The sequence below is a fragment of the Molothrus aeneus genome, chromosome 6 (assembly GCF_037042795.1).
Source record: "Molothrus aeneus isolate 106 chromosome 6, BPBGC_Maene_1.0, whole genome shotgun sequence".
NCBI lineage: Eukaryota > Metazoa > Chordata > Aves > Passeriformes > Icteridae > Molothrus > Molothrus aeneus.
In genome coordinates, this window is record NC_089651.1 from 26653884 (window position 1) to 26673601 (window position 19718).

Genomic DNA, 19718 nt, shown 5'->3' on the forward strand with positions numbered 1-19718 from the left:
AGTGAAGAAAATTTTCCTGATATCCAATCCAAACCTTCTCTGGTACATCTTGAGGCTGTTTCCTTTCATCCTGTCAACTGTTACCTAGGAGAAGAGGTTCACCCACACCTCACCACAACCTCCTTTCATGTAGTTGTTCAGACTGACAAGATTTCCTGTGAGCTTCCTTTTCTTTTTCCAGGCTAAACAACTTCAGCTTCCCCAGCCACTGATCATAAGACACATACTCCAGACCCTTCTCCAGCTCCACTGCCCTTCTCTGGACCCACTCCAGCACCTCAATGTCCGTATTGTAACAAGGTGCCCAAAACTGGGCGCAGGGTTTGAGGTGTGACCTCACCAGGGCCAAGTACAGGGGAACAATCTGCCCTGGTCCTGCTAGCCATGCTATTGCTGACATAGGCCAGGATGCCTTTGGTCTTTTTGGCCACCTGGGCACACAGTGGCTCATGTTCAGCCAGTGTCAGTCAGCACCCCCAGGTCCTTTCCTGTTAAGCAGCTTTCCAGCCACTCTTCCCAAGCCTGTAGTGCTGGCTGGGTTGGTTGTCCAGGATCTGGAACTTCACTTTGTTGAACCTCAGATGATTGGCCTGGTCTATTGATACAGCCTGTCCAGATCCCTGTGTAGAGCCTTCCTGCCCTCCAGCAGATCAACACTCCCACCCAAATCAGCATCATCTGTTAACTGGCTAAGTGTGCACTCAGTCCCCTCATCCAGGTCATTGAAGACATTAAACAGGACTGGCCCCAGTACTGAACCCTGGAAAACCCCACTGGATGTAACTCCACTGACCACCACTCTTTTGGCCTAGCCATCCTGCCAGTTTTCTACCCAATTTATGGTGCACCTGTGTTGTCATTATATTGCAAAGGTTTCATATTGTTGTCTCCTTAGTGCAAGAGTTTCATGCTTCCTTGATACTTCTCGTAGGCAGCTCCTCCAAGCACTGACTCTTTCTTCTCACAGTAGCCAACTGACTCCACTTCACCCTCAGCCAACCAATCCACTCTTTTAGAACACTCTTCTTCTTATTGGCTACAGCTGTGGCCTGTTAAAGTCAGGCCTGCTCCTAATCTTTACTAATTAGCCCAGCTGCAACTCTTTATGGGGTAAGATTACTTTCTATACTACCTTTATTTACTTATATTCTATCACCCTACACACCTGTAAGCCCTGCAAATATTCTAAGAACTGTCCATTTTGTCTTTAAGTAAGCAAGCAACAGAAATAAAAATATCTCTAGTGATTAAAACAGATATAGTCCTAAGTCTGTTGCCTGAAACTAGGATGATTTTTTTTTTCTTCCTGTGAAATAGAAGTAGAGACTGCTGTGTTTTATAAAAATCATCCTTCTCATCTCCCTAGTTATGGAGGTATAATTTCTTTTAAACAAGAAACTGTTGCAGTAGAGTGCCAATGCTTCTGGTTTGTGCAGTAACAGCATAATTTTTTTTAATAGATAATGAGCATTGCTTTATTAACATAATATACTGCTACACCTTGTTTAACGTCACAGTTTACAAATGTCTGTATTGTAGTGTAGAATCAGCTTACAGGTTGGTTCCAACAGTCTCATCATTGCAATTGTAAAAAACTGAAATCTGAGGTACAGTTAAGAACAAGCACCAGTGAGTTCCATGAGCACTTGCAAGGCTCTCCCCAGATTCAATAATGTCAAATGCAGAAAATTTACCTCTAGAAGCATGATGTCAAGCATGTTGGGTTTAAGTACCATTGAAATGCAGTCATTGCTGATAGTTTTACAACCAGAATATGCCTTGTAGAATTTCTGCTGGCATTTTAAAAGAATTATTGATAAAAATAACTATTTCCAATGTCTTGTCATCTCTTTTGTTCAACTTTTACTTTCTTTTGGTCTCTTGTATGAAGGTTAAAAATTGAGCTGATTGCTAGGGAAGTATATTTTATAGGCTTAAGAATTGCTTTCCAGTGTTGTAATTTTAAGAGTTGGTGATCTAATAGCAAAAATATCAAAATGAGCTAGATGACATATGAAAAGAGAATACCCATTTCCAGCTGAAGGAAAAAAACACAGAAATCTGTCTTGATAGTGTCATTGTGCTGTTGTTTGAGTATTTCAAACAGTTGTTAGCCCTTACTGAATTACTGAAAAATTTAAATCACTACTTTTTCCTTCTACCTCTTGGTAATAAAGTTACAGAACAATCTTTTTTCCATCTCTATCCTCAGTCTTCTCACAAAATTAAGGGGCAGTTATTTAAGAGACACAGATGAGAATGGGTATTTATCTCTGCTGTCTTGTACAAAAAAAAATTGCTAACTTCATGTTGTTTTTCTTTACTTTCCTTTCACATGGAATCACAGACATCCACTAATGACCTGGGATCTTAGCCAAGAGCTAGAGGCAGTGGGAGAAAATGCAGGATATTTATAACTTCATTATAATCCATCGTTTATTCCTTGCTCCCTTCATTGTAAGAGGGGTATCATTCAGTATAAAAAAACACTTAACTCTCACAGTATTTATTTTGCTCATTTTAAGAGTATCAGTAAAATTAACTGCTCTACTTTTTTTATTCTTATTTCTTTTCAGTGGTCATTCAGGCACAGATAACAATGGTATCACAACATTTAAAGTGACAGCTTACATTATTTTTCTGGCATGAAGTAATATCAGGGGCAGGGAAATGAGATGTCTAAAACATCTGGCCATGGAGTAAAACAGTGTAACTGTAGATAATATTGTGTTGCTTCTTCCAGCTGTGACATTAACCTTTGCTAGACCTTTTGAAAAGCTGAAGATTTTAGCTTCCCCCGCAGTTCCATTATTGAATGGTCTGGCCCAGAATTCACTCAGGAAAAATTTTTCTTCCTGGGGTATTGCTGGCACTGGTCTGAGTCACAGTGTTACTGTTCTGCTGTTGAAGATGCATAGCACAGAAATTAAATCTCTACCTCTAATATCCAGCACTCAAACTGTGGTCCCAGGTTCTTGGGACAGAGAAATAAAACCACTTCATTTCTCATCTACTCATTAAGTGGTTTGTAGAAACTGTGTGTAGCTGGCAATTTATTTCCAATCTTCTTGCTTTCCCTAAGGATGCTTACGGAAGTTTTTATCTATCTTAAAGACCCCAAAACCACAAAATGCTATGTGTGAATCTTAAAGTATTCATTAATAAAGCCAAAAATTGTCTGGTGTTTTTCAGTGTAGAAAGTTTTATTATGACAAATATAGCTGGACTAAGCTAAATCAATATTGATGCAGTGTCAAATGCTGTAGAGTTTGGATTATATGGCTATTACATTAAAATTCCTCTTCTATAAATCAGTGATAACACAATAGGAATCCCTGTTGGAAAGGAAAAGAGATGAGAGGTAGGTGCTTTTGTACAGGTAGATGAAAATACACACACACAATTTATAAATTGGACTGATGTGGTAAGCAGCGATTTTTTTCCTTTTTTCAAAAGGTGAGATTTTTTAAATGAGTGAATAAGATGTGTTCTCATGAATACACCCTATTCATGGTGCTTATTGCTGAATTTTATTTTATTCAGCAATAAAATGGCAGGAATATAAAGCTACCACTCATCCTAATCAGAATCCAATATTCTCCCTCCAGTTCCCCCCAGAAAAACAATAGATTTGTCAAATATTCTCTGTGTCTTTCCCTAGTGTTTTTATTCTATGGTTTCTCCTAAATACCTTAAGCTTGAACTTTCATGCTGTTAAATTTAGTGTGTGTCTGTACATTACAACACAGAGCAGACAGTTTTTCCACTGGAAGAAAAATTACACCTGATAAGAAGAACAAAGAGACCATTGTTGTCTGTCACAGGGAGAATTAAAGCACAAAGGGATTTCAGGACACACAGGAAGTCTGTTGGCAGAGCCAAGAACAGAACTGTCTCTTAGGTTCTGCTGCAAATGCCTCTGCCAGGGCCCAAGCTGCTTGAGCTGGAGAGAAGCCGTTCCTTTCACAGCTCTGCTTCCGGTCGGACTGGGAAAAAGAAACTGAAAAGGCAGGATAGAGAGAAGGAAAAGAAATAATCCTGGTTGTGAAGCTGTGGCCTCTTGTTAAGAGAGAAAAGACGTTCCCAAACTAACCAACCAATCCTTCCCCCCTTCCGCTTTATCCCATTCAAAGCAAGGAGTAATGTTGCTGAAGTAATCCAAATGTCACAGTGGAGGGTTCTGTGCAACTGATCAGCATAATGTGCTTCCCTGTGCTTGTGCCTTCTCTGCCCATGTACAGAAAGCCCTTCGGCTGACATTTGTGTAATATTTGTTAAGACAAAACACATGCAGAAAAAGCCTTGCATTATTGCAACAACCTCCTAGATTTGTTTTTAGATATTCCTTCCTTGCATTCTCTTTCTGCCTTTTTATTTTAATTAATCTTGAGGGTTTTGTAAAGATTGTGGGACAAAGGCTTTCATTATTTTGGCAGGAATTGCTTAGTTCTGTATAATTCTATTTAATGATTTTTTTTTTTTTTTACTTATATCTGAGTCTTGGCAGCTACATTTGAGATATAGCAGTAATTTAATTAAACATGATTTAGTTGTAACCCAAACAGCAACAGCTTGAGGTGGACAAGACTCTGGAAGGAAAACACACCAAATATGAGATGCAGCGTGTCTGTAATTCATAGAGGAGACTGTGGCAAACAGATACTGCAGGACTGAGCCTCTCAGACTTCATGCAGTTACTCAAACTGCCCTGACCGATTGGCTGAGTCTGATTTTGTGGGTGTAGTAAATAAGAGCACCTTTTTATTACTTAATTCATTTTGTAGCTGTGTCTGCTGCAGTTATATTGATACTCTGAAGCTTTCTATCTACTGATGATGAAGTTTTCCCTTATCTTGCTTGCATGACAAATCTTTAATGGAAATCAGGCTGTCAAGTTTTTTCAACCTTTGTAAAGTCACTTGTCGGTTCTGTGGTCAAAAGTAGCTTTTGACTGTGTGTCTTGCTTCAGTTGAGTCTTTTCCACTTTCATTAAACTGGAGTAGTTTAAAGGCAATTTTTACATTGTGATGTGAAAGAAGATAATTGTCTTTTGATTTTGGTCCCGGTTATTAGCTGTGGGAATTTATCTTAGTATTCTAATTTTAGCCTAATGTTTTTCAGTAAAACTGGATTGCTTTTGGTGAGTTGTCAATGTTGATGCTTGTGGACTATGCCATAATAAGTAGCAATTTTATTTATTCAGAAATCCTTTTATATTCTTTTTTTTGCCTTTACCAAATAAACCAATCAATTACCAAATTAATCTCTTGAAATTTCTGAGATTTCCAAGTTGGGTTTGTCAGTATCCTAATGTTACTATCACACATTTCAGACACTGGCAAATAAGAAAATACATGCTGTCTAAATAAGACTCAATAAACTATTCTATTAACTTGTTGCTCCTAAAAGTTGTAGCTTCCTCCTTCTGCTTTCTCTTCCCCTTTCCTCTACTTCAGTCAAAGTTGGTCCTTGCTTGTTCATTGTTCTCAAAGCAAAATGAGCAAAATGCAAGTCTTATTTTCCAGAAGTTACTTAGGGGAAAAAAGCCCTGAGTGCCAGAAAATGCTTATTTATCAATATTGATCCCTTACATTTGCAAACTTGGCATTACATGCTGTACCTGAAAGTTTACTGGATTTTTTTTTTCATGTGACTCTGAGACTTGGCTTGAGTGATTTGGAAAAACATTCAATTTCCCAAATTATTAAACTCCAAAGCATAACAGTCAATTTACTGTCATTTAAAACTATTGATTTTTTTTTTCTCCTTGCAATCCAGGTTCTGATTGGATTAAGAAAGAAAAGTTCTATGCTCAGGAAATTTATATTGCCAAACTTTAATTTCTGACAGAATGACCCCATTATCTTCAAAATGAAAGCATTTATTAGTCTAAGAGGAATACTCTCATAGAATAGAGAGCCCCTTCCACTTAAAATGTAAAATATCTATTTGTTGTCATCAGCTGTGCTAGGTGTGTATCTATTCAATGCATACTAATTCAAAGAAAAGACAAAGGTACTGACATTAACTGAGCCTTGTGTTACAAAGTCAGTAGCATTAGTTTGAGCCTCATGCATTAGAGAACAGTTTAATTGTCTCTAACCTTTTGGAAGAACAAAAGAAAAACTGACAGTCAACACACTTGTGTCTGTCTTAGTGTGTGTCACAGAGAGGTTATAGACTGAAGGGATTATCCACAGGCCATTGGTCTGATAATAACTAAGGAGTCAAAGAATATAAAAGAAGACAAGTCTTTATTATATGCACAGGCAGTTGGGAGAAATGGAACACACTTAACCTTTTTTTCAAAAATAAGTAAGCCTTTTTAAAAAGAAGAATTTGAAAACAAAAGGCTTTACACTTTTAATATCTGAGCAAAAAATTCAGTGTAAACTAAAGTCCCAAATGATTACTATTAATAAAATAAATCTGAAAATTCTTTCACTTTTGGTGAGTAACTCCATGCCATATTTTACTTCTTAGCAGTAGAACAAAATATATTTCAGAAAAAAATAGTCATCTGTCTGCTAATGCAGATACTTATAGACAGACATGGAGGTCTAGTGTGATAAATTGTGATACAATCTTAGGCTAATAAATAAGGTATTTTTCAGTGTCTTGAAAATTCATTATTTAAGAAAGACATAAAAAACCCACTATAAATTCTGGCACTTAAGCAAGCAAAGGAGAGCTGGGAGAAGATTTCTGATTCTGCTGTCCAAATGAGAAAGAATCAGAACAGATTATTGCTCTTATAAATCTCCTGGTAGCGAAAAAGATTGTTATGCTTATTACTCACAAATCTAATTGCAAAACATGTTTGCAATTTCTAAAAAGGAAGAGTTTTACTACTTTAGTATTATGAAACTCACTTTATAAAAGTTCATGCAAAGTGGAGAAGAAATGTCTTTTTTCACTTGGTCATCACTGTTTCTTAGGAGAGGTGGTATCCTTCTTTGAATCTCCCAGACTCCTTCAATTTTCTAATCTTTTGGTAAGACAAGGTGCATTTCAAATTGGTAGTCCTCATATATCATTTTAAAAATGGACTTTGTGGAAAGGTTAAAATACTCAAGCATTCTTGAAGAAGCAACCCAAAACCATATCTCACTTTGTTCTACCAAATTTTATTTTGTTTTAATTGAGTAATAAATCCTGATGTTCTTGTCAGGGGTGACCTGATATAAACTGCAGTTTTTTGGAGTGGATTTACTTTGTCGTCCATGCTGATTTCAGTTTATACTTCATAATTTTTGATTTCCAAAACAATTTCAGAGATTTTTTGCAGAGTGGCACATTCATTCAACCTCTAATACATTTCTATTTCAAAAGAAATAAATAGTCAGTCTTTTTAGTATTCAGTTTTAAATAGGATTAACTCAAAGGTGATAATTCAAGACTTTTCTTAATACCTTCTCTTAACTTTTTCAGAAAGACAGTTTTTTTTTTTTCCACTGTTAGGACTGTTGACAAGTGATAAACTGTAGAATATTTCACAGATGACCATGGGATATGGACCACATACAGCTGGGCAAGTGCAGAGAACAGACATGGCAAAGGCAGTCAGGGCTTTGTTGAAGGGCTCATTCTTGCCTGGAACAAAGTGAACAGTGCCAGTCACGCAGAGCAGCCATGCAGGGAAGACAGAGCTGTCTCAGCCAGCTGAGTGTATTCTCTGCAGGAAACCATATCCAACTCATGTTCCTTGAAAAGCCTCGTCTTCCTGGAGTTTCATTTCAAATGTGAGACTTGGAAGGCTCCCAGAAAAATCTTCTTTTCCCTGCAATCCCCTCTTCATGATCAGCAAAATCTGTGATTCAATCTATTGTATCATGAAATATGTTAGTATATATGCCCAGAAATTAATTAGAGGATTTTTTGTATAAACTGCAGCTGTTATTGCTGATGGGTGTTTGGACTAATGCCTCTGATATTAGAAAGCAACTAATGCCTCTGATATTAGAAAAAGCCTCTGATATTAGAAAAAGCTTTAAATTCAATTACTCTCCTCCCTTTTTATATGTAATAAATAAATTCATTGCTGTGCTTCACTTCTCCATTTTTTCTGCAGTACACCAAAACAAAGAGGCTTTTCTGACTAAATTGAGGCTTTATTCAATTAAATTAATTGTAATTTATCCTCACAGAAGGAGAGAGAGTAATTTACTAGAAAAAACAAAAACAAAACAGTACAAATCAGCTTTTAATAGAAGTTCAGCAAATAATTTTTTTGAAATTCTGATGCATCACTATCCTAGGGTTATGTCACTGCTTTTAGAATATCTAGTTTTGCTTGTACTATATGTCTTCTCTCAAGGCCTAATTAAGAAAGGTCTGTTTTGAAACATATTTGAATTAAAGCATCTGAGTAACCATTTGTATTTAATACAGAGTAAATGTAACAGCTTGAACTGAGACTGTGGAGTTAGAGGTTCTTCTTTCAGAGTATCCAAGATACTCCTGGAGAGGGGGCATGCCCACTAATTTGCACAGTTGGCTTAAATTGCTATGGATGTTCTAGAATCTCAAGGAGTGTTATGAACACTAATGAGAACATCCCACAATCTTCTAATAATGATAGCATTATTCCTACTTTATCTATAGGAAAACTGAACCATGAAAATGTTAAATGAGTTGCACAACATCATACAAAACAGCATAAGAAGTAAAATGCTGTTGCTCTAAAACACCAGCTTCATTGTCCAGATGACATTGATTAGTGTTGCTATCCTGAAAGACAGCCACCTGAGAAGATTTCATTTTATTATACTTAGATCAGTTACTAACTCTCAAAGATCCATTGTGAACCTTAAAGAAAGGAGGACAGCACTTAATGAGGAGACTATCACTGAATCAAGATACTTCTCTAGGCTGCATTTATCCCTGTTGTAAGAGGTTCTACCACGTGAAGTGTGGTTTCTAAATTGATATGGAGTCCAGCTGCTTTTAGTACAAAGAGCCATGCAAAATTCCTGAATTTATTCAATGTTGATACTCTGAAATGGGCACAGTATTGCCTTGCTCCCCTTACTTCAAGGTAATTCATCCTGTAATTTCTTAGTCCTTTATACTGCTTGATGCCAATCCTCTGTCAGTCTTCAGAACTAGCTCTTGCCATCTTCAACTTAGATCAGATTCTTTCCTCCTGCCCCTTATATTCACATTCCCAGCTACTGATTTCTTTGAGGTGCTCACATAGGAGGAACTTTCTCCTTTGGACTTAAGTGTCCTGTCTTAGAGATGTCCTGCAAGTTTTATGTGCTAACCCGGTAGAGAAGAGATCCTAGTGGTGCTTCTCCTGAGGGAAAATTCGGTGTTCACTGGAGAATTGACATGAGAATAACTTTCCCTAGACCCTGAGCCCTTTTAAGCTCTCTGCAGGGCTTGTACTTGCCTGATAGCCCAATTTGCTGTTCACAAGCAAATGTGTGTGTGTTCAGAAGTGCCCCTGCTCTGAATTCCTTGACCATCAGCTTAGAATCTACTCCTAATTAATATTCCTTACCTTAATATTCCTCACCTTAAACATTCCTTGGTGAGTTTTACACAGCCCTGTAGACCCCACTCAAATATCCCAAATTCTCCTGTTTATTTTTTTTCCCTCCAGATTGTTGACTGTGAAGTCCAGGTTGGCCCCCTCCAAAGCTCTGCTTCATTTTCTTAATGGCGTCCAGTAGCAATTGGAGAGTTTGTCTCTATATTATTTTAATCCTTTTTCTATAACATTTGTATCCCTGTGTTTTGTTCATGGCTTTCTCTGTATGCTTTGAATGGAAAAGTTTCTTGAGCTGATAATCCTAGTGAAGCACATGCTCTGACATGCCACATACCTTTACAAATACAAGCAGGGATAGTCAAATTTTGCCAAATAGAAATGTTATTGATTCTTCAGCTGGAAATTAGCATCTTGTTTGAGTTTAAATATGATCTAGTTTGAGTTTAAATGTGATCTGAAAACTGAAGTCTCAGGAGAGGATTTTCAATCTGCTTTCTGAATAGTTTAGGTAAAGTAGTGATATAAATGATTTTTTTTTCCTGTTGATTTTTGTATCAGTTTTAGTGCATTTATCTGTCCATTGGAGAAGCAAAGTACTTGGCAGTGGATGAGATTTCACAGCATGAAACACTGAAACCCTATATATCTCTCAATAGATACAGCTTTCTATGTGAACAGCAAAACCATTAATGCCTGTAACGTCTCTTTTTCAAGGCCAAAGTGGGCAGAGGGGGAAAGTAGGAGGACAAACTGGTCAGAACTTCCTGTATGGATAGTTTGGCAGTGTTGGCCCAACTTTAGCAGCAACAGCGGGACCAGTGCAAGCTTTGGAAGTCCTGAGAGGCTGGCAAGGATTTGGTGGTAACAGGTCCTGACTCTGTAATACAATGAGCAGAAAAAGACACATCACTGTGTGTTTGGTGGGAAGAGAAGATAAAAGCATGTGGCCTCTGGTGGTGTCACTTACTGACCAGATGGGCCAGGTAGAAATATTTCTTGGCTGAAATCTGCATGCAGGTTTGACTTTGCTTTGCTTCTGATCTGTAATTTTGATGCTGAGTTTATCTAATTGCATAAAAGAGCCTTGATCATGCCTTTCAGTCACATTTATGATGAGAACTGTAAACACTCAGGGTAGGAAAGATCCTCAAGAATTCACATAGTCTGAATATAAAATAAGAGATAGCAGGCAGGGAAGCACTTAAACACTACTGCTCCTTGTCAGCAGTGTGCTTGGCATACCAGTGTCTTAAGGAAGATCTAACAAGTGAGTGCTGAACACGCAACATTGAGACTGATAACATAGAGAGACAAATGTGTGAAGATTCTTGTTCCCATGGAGTTATTAAAGGAGCAAGATCTGCAAGTAATGAAGAGTGTTTGCAGGGAGACAAACTGTTCATGCACTGTTTTATTTCTCTTGGTCTTTTCAGGTGTTCCAGGACCTTGGCACTTCTGTGTTGTCTGGTGCATTTAGAGGATACAACATCTGCCTCTTGGCATATGGACAGACAGGTTCAGGAAAAACTTACACAATGATGGGAACACCTGTGAGTTACACTATTCATTTTAAACTTGGGGTTGAGGGCAGGATGTCTAGCAGAAACATTGCTTCATTTTAAACAGTGGTTGTGGTACTTGATGAGCAGAATGCTTACACGTGTTTTATCTGGTTTTAACTTGTAAAATGTGAGCCTTTACATTTAGGTAAAAAATGGAGTATCAGGTAAAAATATTAGAAAGTGTGGTATAGTTTAAATATTTATTACTAGATCATCATCTTCTTCTTACTACATATGAATCTTATCATAAAGTTAGAGGACAAAAAAAACCACCTCAATACCCCGGAATAGTACTGTATTTTAGAAACTGTAACCCAAGATAATGCAAAGTATTCATTTCTATGTGATATTTTGGCAAGCTGGCCTATGCTGAGATTAAATTGCTTTCACAAATAAAATTAGATACAATTCACAGTAATGGTTTTGTAACAGGCTTGATTATTACTTGTAATATTGACCTGTGGAAAGTAATACTTCCCTTCCAGTTTTGACACTCATTTGAATGGAATTTACAGAAGCTGTTACATTCTAAATTTGCACCAGGCACCACCTAAAGTGCATTTTAATCTTGCTATTCAGATTGATGGAGTCAGTTGATGATTTCCTGATTTTGCCACAACAGAAGGCAATTTGATTTTTATTCATGAATATTCTTAGCTGTTCGTGAAACATACTGCTAAAAAGAAAAAAAAATTAATAGTTTGCATAAGTAGACCAGTATTTTCTACATCCCTGGGATTCAATTTTTAAGGTGAAGTAAGGGCAAAATGTGTTTAAACCCCAAAGATAGGGAGGCCTGTTCTAACATAGTTTGTTCTTTTGATGAAAGTTTGGATTTTTAAAATTTTATTTTCTCAATAGACATCAGCAATAAGATTTAGTTACATTATTACCAGATTTTTTCAAGGGAATTTCTGGATCTTGTGTTTCTAAGAGATTTCTTGCTTTAAAACTAATTTCTTTCTCCAATGCAATACTGCTTTGGGCTGATCTTTAATAACATGTATTCTCTGTGAAACAATGTTCCACTGTTTGGTATAAACAGAACTTTTGTCCATAGTGGTCCGCTTGGTGAACCTGGACTTTTTTTCTTTTAAAGAACACAGTTTCAAGTGTGCTTTCTTTCAAGGCTTTCAAAAAAGCCTTTCAAGCCATTCAGCAAGCAGAATCCACTTAAGCCCTGATGTCTTTCCCAAGGTGTGTTGGCACTGCTAAAGTGTGAGCAATCGTATCATAAGGAGAGTTCATCGCGCAAAACCACTCTGTTACATCAGTGCTGTGTAGACTGGGCAAAATTTACATCACCTAGTCTGGGTATTGTTAGCAGCTCCATATCCTGTTCTCTCTGAGACACAAAATTTATAAATCTAGAATATAAAGATGTTCTAAGGCTCCTCAGTGATACCATGGCATGAAGAAATAAAACTAGGATAAGGAAATCCCAAAAATATTAATGAGCAATCAAGGTAGCTTCAGTGTTGGCCTGGCTTCATCTCGTTTGCAACACCTCTGACATAGACATGTCCAATATCATTACATCAAACAGCTTTTGGATTTAACCCAAGCCCCTATACTTCTCATCAATGCTGTGTACATTGCTCTAAAATTTACTTTTGGTATAATTAGTGATGCTGTTCTGAAACTACACTGCGTGGCTGTTTGTGTTGTAATCCAATAGTCATTACTGTACTATGATTCTGTCCTTTTCTTAAAACTTAGCTTTTGTTTAAAAATAGATTTTGCATAAGTGTTAGGAAATATATTATTTAATTTTTTTTTCTGTTTATTATTTGAAGGCATCCATTGGGCTGACACCTCGTATATGTGAGGTATTTTTTTTTCTTCATTTGAATTTAAGCAGTAATATTTTCTTAATGTATTTTAAATTGACATAAACTTCTCATTTGTGAAGGGCCTCTTTTCTAGGAAGGATGATTACTCAGACCAGATGGCATCATGCAGGGTAAAGGTCAGGTAAGTGTGTTACTGTTTTGGACAACAATACGAAGGCTTTTAACAGCGTACTCACATGATTGAACAAAGTAAAGACTAGTTTCTTTTGTTTCTGTTTTCTTAGATTATAGTAGTTTTGGAATGAGGGGGAAAACACAGAGGAATGATGAGGAAGTACTGGGTTTAGTTTTCCATCTAAGTATAGTTCTTTGGATGCTGTCTGTTCACTTTTGTATAAACAGCTGAAATAGGAATGCAGTGAAAATTTTCTTGCTCTGTTTAACTCCTAAATTGAGCCATAATCCTACATTCTGGTCTTATTCATTGTTCCCTTAGACCTTATAAAGCATTGTGTTTGGAAATCTGGGGATTTGAGCCCACCAGTACAAAAAATCTATGTAAGAGTCTGTTACATAGTCTAAATATACAGTTACTCCTTTGGTTTGTTTTTAGCTGAGTGAATTTAGTTCTCCTTTTTCTTTTCAGTTTTCTTGAAATCTATAATGAGCGTGTCCGAGACCTGTTAAAGCAGTCAGACCAAAAGAAGCCTTACACCCTTCGAGTTCGAGAGCACCCTGAAACAGGACCATATGTCCAAGGTGAGAGTGGCCTTCTCAGTTAGCAGCACAACTGCAGGTGGATGTGTCCCAGGCGTGTTTCTCTCTTTGCATGTATTCCTGCAATGGTCATAATTGCCTCTGCCCTTCAAGGGTTACTTTTCTCAAATGTAGTTCTTGTTGCATAATCACTGAAAGCTTTGCTTCTGTTATCCTACTGGCTGGATGTCCTGCACTGTCTGCCTTTCCAGCCGTATTATTTTTCTTCCTTTTATTTTAAAGAAATATTAACTTAATCAAGAAGTCTACCAACATTAGCTCTAAATGTGTTCTGCAGACCAGCCTAAGGTCCCTTCATACCTGTTTCATACCTTGGCAGCAGAATATATATTAAAAAATAAAAGTAGATAAGTAGATAAATTTAACTGTTTGATGTTGCAGGGCAGGCCGTGAGAAGCAATGAAAATCTCACCCAAGTGAAAACCTAATAAGCTTGATTTTCAATTGTAAAGTTTGCCAGCTACATTTCCATGTATCTGACCAACAGCTGACAAAACTCACATCTCAAAACCAGTGCAAAATCATACAAAGATTTACAGTGGACATCAGAAGGAAGAATGTCTTCCAAGCTGGGGGTTTGTTTAGAAAGTAAATGCATACATTTCCTTTTCTTCTTGCCTTATATCCAGTGGGCAGAATTCCAGAGTAGCCTCTGGTATCACTGCCTCTGCAACTGCTTGGCTTGCCATCAAGTGAGCAGTAATACCTAGGGTAGTACACAAAATGCCTGTCATATAGGATGTTATGGATCCTGTCACATCAGAGCAAATACTGATTGGTCCTGCCTTCTAAATAGAGTCCTTGTCTCTGTTTAGTGGATTTCTCTTGCTATCCCTGACTGATTTTTCTCCCTGTTTTTCTTTATTACGGCATTACTCATCATATGGTTATCCTTCCTTCAGAGATTAAGGGAAGATGTGACAATAGATAGAGTGACTTGACTGTGTGATTGGATGGAGCCTGATTGAATGGAGCCCAGCTCTGACACCTTGGGCACCTGCTCTATTGGTCATAGTGCATCTAACAAGCCACGGTTATTACCAATTCCTGCTCTCAAAATTTGAAATCAGCACTTGCAAAGTGTTGAACTTGCCTGGTCCTGTACACAAGGGTCTATCAGACATTCTGGTTGTTTCAGCTGTGCTTTCCCAGCACATCAGCCTCCTGTTTTAAGAAGACTTGGAAAATAATAGATTAATTGATGGTCTCATTAATATGGCAAACATAATTCTTTGAAAAGTAAATTCATAGACATTTGGCTTTTATTGAGGGCTTTCCAAGATTCTCTTTCTACCTGCTTGTAACTTTCTTTTAGCAGCTGCTCATTCAGCATGCAAGAAAGGGTCTTTAAACTGCTTCCTTCCTTGGCAATTTCCATCTCTTTTCTCAGGCCTTATATCTCCAGTGATTCCTTGGCTGCATATAATGGAGTTTCCCTGTTTTAAAAGAAAATAAAGTTATAACTTCTGCCAATGGGGTGGCTTGCCTTTTGTCACTGTTTTGTCTTCATCTGGAATCTTCCAGGCCAATTCTGTCACTTCTTTTTAAATTCTATTGTGGCTTTTGTTGTTGTTGTTATTGTGGATTTCATTTCAGGGGTTGGTTGGTTGTTTCTATTGTGCTTTTTTTATTTACCCATTTTGCATAAGGATTTTATTCTTGGATGCAACTGAAATTTTTGACTGGAACAATTTTATGCTAGAGTTCTGAAATATGCCAATAAAGTTCCCAGTTGATTAGATTTTGTAAACTAAGAGAAGAGATAATGGCAAAAGATTAGTCTAAATAATATTTGCTGTTTTTGACTACAGTTGTAAATTTAGTTTAGATTATTCACTCCCTCTGTATATTATGACAGCCTCAAAAAATAATTGTGTTAATGCCTGTAAGAAAAAAAAAATATTTTCAATGGTAATTGTGATTCATGTTTTTTTTAAAAAAACTGATCACATGCATGAAAAATGAAATAATTTCTCTGCTGAAGACAGCATGGGGTGCAATTGGATGCTGTTGTGAGACCATGTGAACTGAAGTAATTTCAGGCTGATGAGCCAGTGGCAGCAGAGTTCTTTTATTTTAGATTTGTGTATACAATATATATTAATAAATTTGCCTATGCAGTTTATGCAATTGAGAACTGTGACAGTTTGCTTTACTTGAGACAGCCCTAGTGTTGTTGAGGAGAGGGACTAATGAAATGTGATGGAACTACATTCATTAGCTCACATCAAAAATAAGCTGCAGTGACTTAAATGCAAGTTTGAAGTATAGGTAGCTTGATTTCAGTAAGACTGAATTCAAGAAAGCCTCTTGTGAAGAGGTTCACAACACTGGTACAAAATTCCCTTCTCAACTGCACTAATGTATTGCTGCAATCAAAAATTGCTGAGCTCTGTAATGAGGGTTTTCTATGTGCTGAAGTAGACTTCGACAATTTTATATGTAGTCTCTCTGTCCAGGATCAGAGTGCAAGAATAAGATTTCAAATAACTAGACAGCTAAGACGAAAATTATCAGCAAGTTTACTAGGAGAGCTTGATTTGTGTTTCACTTCCAGGCAATTTACTGTATGGGAGAAATTAAATTGGTGAACATCAACAAAGCTCAGAAATTTTCCATTGTTTTCCATAGATCAACAAGTTAAGGACTAGCATCTGTATTTGCATTGCACTTCTTGCAAGCAATCAGCAATTTTAAGGTTTACGGACTCCTAGGAGGAACTCCTCAGTGTCCATTAGTTTTAGTTGTGTGTTTGGTGTCAGTGACATCCAGAGTACAGTTAGCTGTGGATGAAGAGTAGAGAGAGGGGAAAATCAGAAAACTTTTTTCTTTTAAGGACACTTAGATGCCCTGGGCAATGCATTTTCCATTTTCAAGTCCAGTCAGAAAGTCCCAGCTCTGAGCATTAAGTATTTTAAATGTTTTCCAACCCATTGTTTTTCATGTAAAGGCTGAGAGATTGTAGCCTTTAAAATGCTGCAAGTGTTTCAATGCTTTGGATTGGAATCGTTTCAAACTTCTCCCTCACAGATGGTTGCACTGTTAAAGAATCAGCCCCTCTTAAATCAGGAAATGATGCAATCTATTTTATTACTCTGAGACAGATTTCTGGGGGAGATCCTATCTTACTCCAAGGCAGATTTCTAGACAAGAAAGTGGTTTTGATCTTTCTATGGGACTTCAAAATGACCTTTCTTTTTCTGGCAGCCAACAGAACACTTCATCATTTCTTTTCAAGCAGTGTTTAAAATATTTCATTAACCTTATTAAAAAGCTAATTGTTTTAAACTCTCAGAAAGATTCACAATTACAGTGCTTAGGGAAATGTAGACAGGTAAGAATTTTTTCCATGCTTCTTTTTTATAACAGTATTTTTATTCAGTTAAATAAGACCATGAAAAGGGGTCTGGTAAAACAATATATGATAGTTTCCATATTCTGAGATTTGAAGATCCCAGTGCGTCTGGAAAAATAATGGGCCTCTTTCTCAAATGGAAAATGTGATGACTTCTGGAATTAATGTGTTGTAAAGAGACACTAGAGAGCAGAAGAAATACTTTTGTTTGAAAATCTTCCTATACTTTTTGTGTGTGCAAATGTTCATGAATGCACACTGCAGTTAGGGTTTTTTTTTTAGGTGTGGGTTATCCAAAAATCTTTTTTTTTCTTTATATGGATCAGTTATTAAAGAACTAAAGTTAAATCTCTTCTTTGTCTTAGGTTTTACTTTCATTTAGAATTAAGCAAGCTGTTATCATGAAAGGATAGACTCAAACAATATCAAAAATACCTATTTCATTCTGGTTGAATTTCATATTAATCTTGACTTATATTTGAACCGTAGACAAATTATTTGATCCAAATAAATCAATATTTTCTTCAGTACTTTCCCTTCACCCATACTTTCATGGTCTGTAGTAAAACAAATCTAAATCTGTGGAGGGGGAGGAAGTTGCCCTGGATTCCAGCTGTGAGATAAAACATTCTGCACAGGCATGTTTCGCTAGCTGTGGTATGACAAAGACTTGCTTCACAGCTCAGGTGTTTTTTAAGGAGTCACTGCAGTACAAATGATAAATAATCCTTGGTGACATATTGGAGGCATATTAAACTGGATTTATGGGGAATCCAAGCCGTTGAGGATGATTGTGTGCATGTGCTGGAATTCCCATTCTGCCCGGGGCTGGCAGCACAGCAGCACACCGCCCTCCACTGGGCCCCTCCTGGCCATGACCGCCCCTCCACACGGCAGGCTCTCAGTGTGGGAGTCCTTTCCCTTCCTTAGAGCGTTTTCCTCGCCTTAAAATAAAATCAGATTTAAAAAACAAACAAGTAAAAACCAACCAAAAACAAACTGAAAGGAGAAGACAAGAAAAGGCCAGATGATTCATATCATTATTCAGGGAGATCCTTCAAAAAGCCCTCTTAGGGGAAAAGTGCATGAAGATCCCCAAGTGCAAGCTAAAGCCTATTTAATAAAGTGGTGAATATTCACAGGGGGTCGTTCCTAGTTGAGTTAGTTGCATGAGCAGAGCCATTATCCTGAGCAGTGGCCAAAATCTTTTTTACAGGGTCTGTACCCAAACAGAAGCAGTGACATAGCTGAAAATTTATTATGGATTTATACTGTTTTTTAAGTACCATTGTTGTGCAGATGAAAAAGTTCTGATCTGTGAAAGTATGAGGTACTTTTTTATACTAATGTCACTGCATCAGAAAGATGAACTAGAATTTTTTACATAATTTTTTTAAAATTAAATAGTTGTGTTTTTTAATAAAATTTACTCTAGTCCAGAGACTACTTGTACAACCGACTGCCATCTCAGCAGAACATTCTTATTCTCCTGATGTTGGGTAAATTGTTGGATGAACTGAATGAAACTGAGAAAGCTAAGTATTTAACTCTTCTTGAATCTTTGGCAGGTTTGACTCAGCATTTAGTTACAGACTACAAGCAAGTTGTAAAACTTCTAGAAGAAGGAATAGCTAAAAGGTATTTTACATAACAAACCAGCTCTATCTGTATTTAACTATTCTTTCACTGTATGTTCATTTCACTGATGTTTATTTTACTGACTGGGTTGGGCAGTGCTTTGTGATGACAGGATGTCACATTTGGTGATCTGGTGATATGAGACACACATGAGACCTTACCTATCATCATATTGTCCAGAGCAAGAGCTACAAGCACTCATGAAGATCTTTCTTCAACACTGACCCTGTGCTGACTTACCCACAAAATTCCACCATCTGTCAGCGACAAAAAATGCAAGCCAAGAAAATATTTTGCTGTAAACAGACATCTGTTTTCCCCCTTCACTTGCTCAGGATACTTTAGACTGGATAGCTTTCAACTCCCTTTGTTGTATAATTCAGTGATTTAAAACTGCTGATAATGTAATGCATACTTATTTATTTTCTAGAAGTACTATGTTTACAATTATTTGGTTTTATTTCTATAAGTTCTTAGTCCAAATTGTGTGTTTGCTGTCAGTGAACTGTGGGGTTTGGAACACTGGTGAAGCCAATGATTTTGGCTTTCATTAGTTAAGACATTTTTTGTCAAGAAACCTTGAATATCTTTACAGGTGTAATTGCAGTAATGGAAAATAGTTATATTTGAAAGAATTGCCCAAATCCTAATCACAGTTCCAAAATTAATATTAAGGCTTATCATAGAGTAGTCAACATTTTAGAATAACAGTGATGCTGGGAAGTAAATAAAAACTAAGCTGCATTATCACAAAAAACCCCATAGAATATATATCAGGAATAAGTTTTGCTGTTTCTGCTTGTAGCAATTAATAGATGCAGCTTTATGGTGAAAAAAAAGACTAAGTATAACGAAATTCCAGGTGAATACAGGGTTACATGTGTTGTGAGTAATTGAGATGTGAATTTGCTCTGTAACTACTTTGTGTATTGTTGGAGGTGAGGAGTACTAACACTTCCTCCTCCAAATCTTGGAGCACTATCTTTTTCTCTTTTACTTTATTATCTTTGTTGCTGTGCCCTTATATTCTCTGCCCACTGTAGGGCTGTTTTCTGTCTTCTGCCCTTTACCTAATCATTTGTCCCCCTCCAGCATCT

General features: G+C 37.0%; 1 protein-coding gene across 1 annotated transcript in view; it reads left to right on the top strand.

Moving 5' to 3' along the window:
* The window catches only part of STARD9 (StAR related lipid transfer domain containing 9), a 95397-nt gene that overhangs the window by 26197 nt on the left and 49482 nt on the right, over nt 1-19718 (top strand). The window contains exons 4-8 of the mRNA XM_066552894.1: nt 10930-11046; nt 12855-12887; nt 12971-13032; nt 13498-13610; nt 18552-18621. Of these exons, the coding sequence (XP_066408991.1) occupies nt 10930-11046; nt 12855-12887; nt 12971-13032; nt 13498-13610; nt 18552-18621 (395 nt within the window). The remainder of the gene's footprint in view (nt 1-10929; nt 11047-12854; nt 12888-12970; nt 13033-13497; nt 13611-18551; nt 18622-19718) is intronic.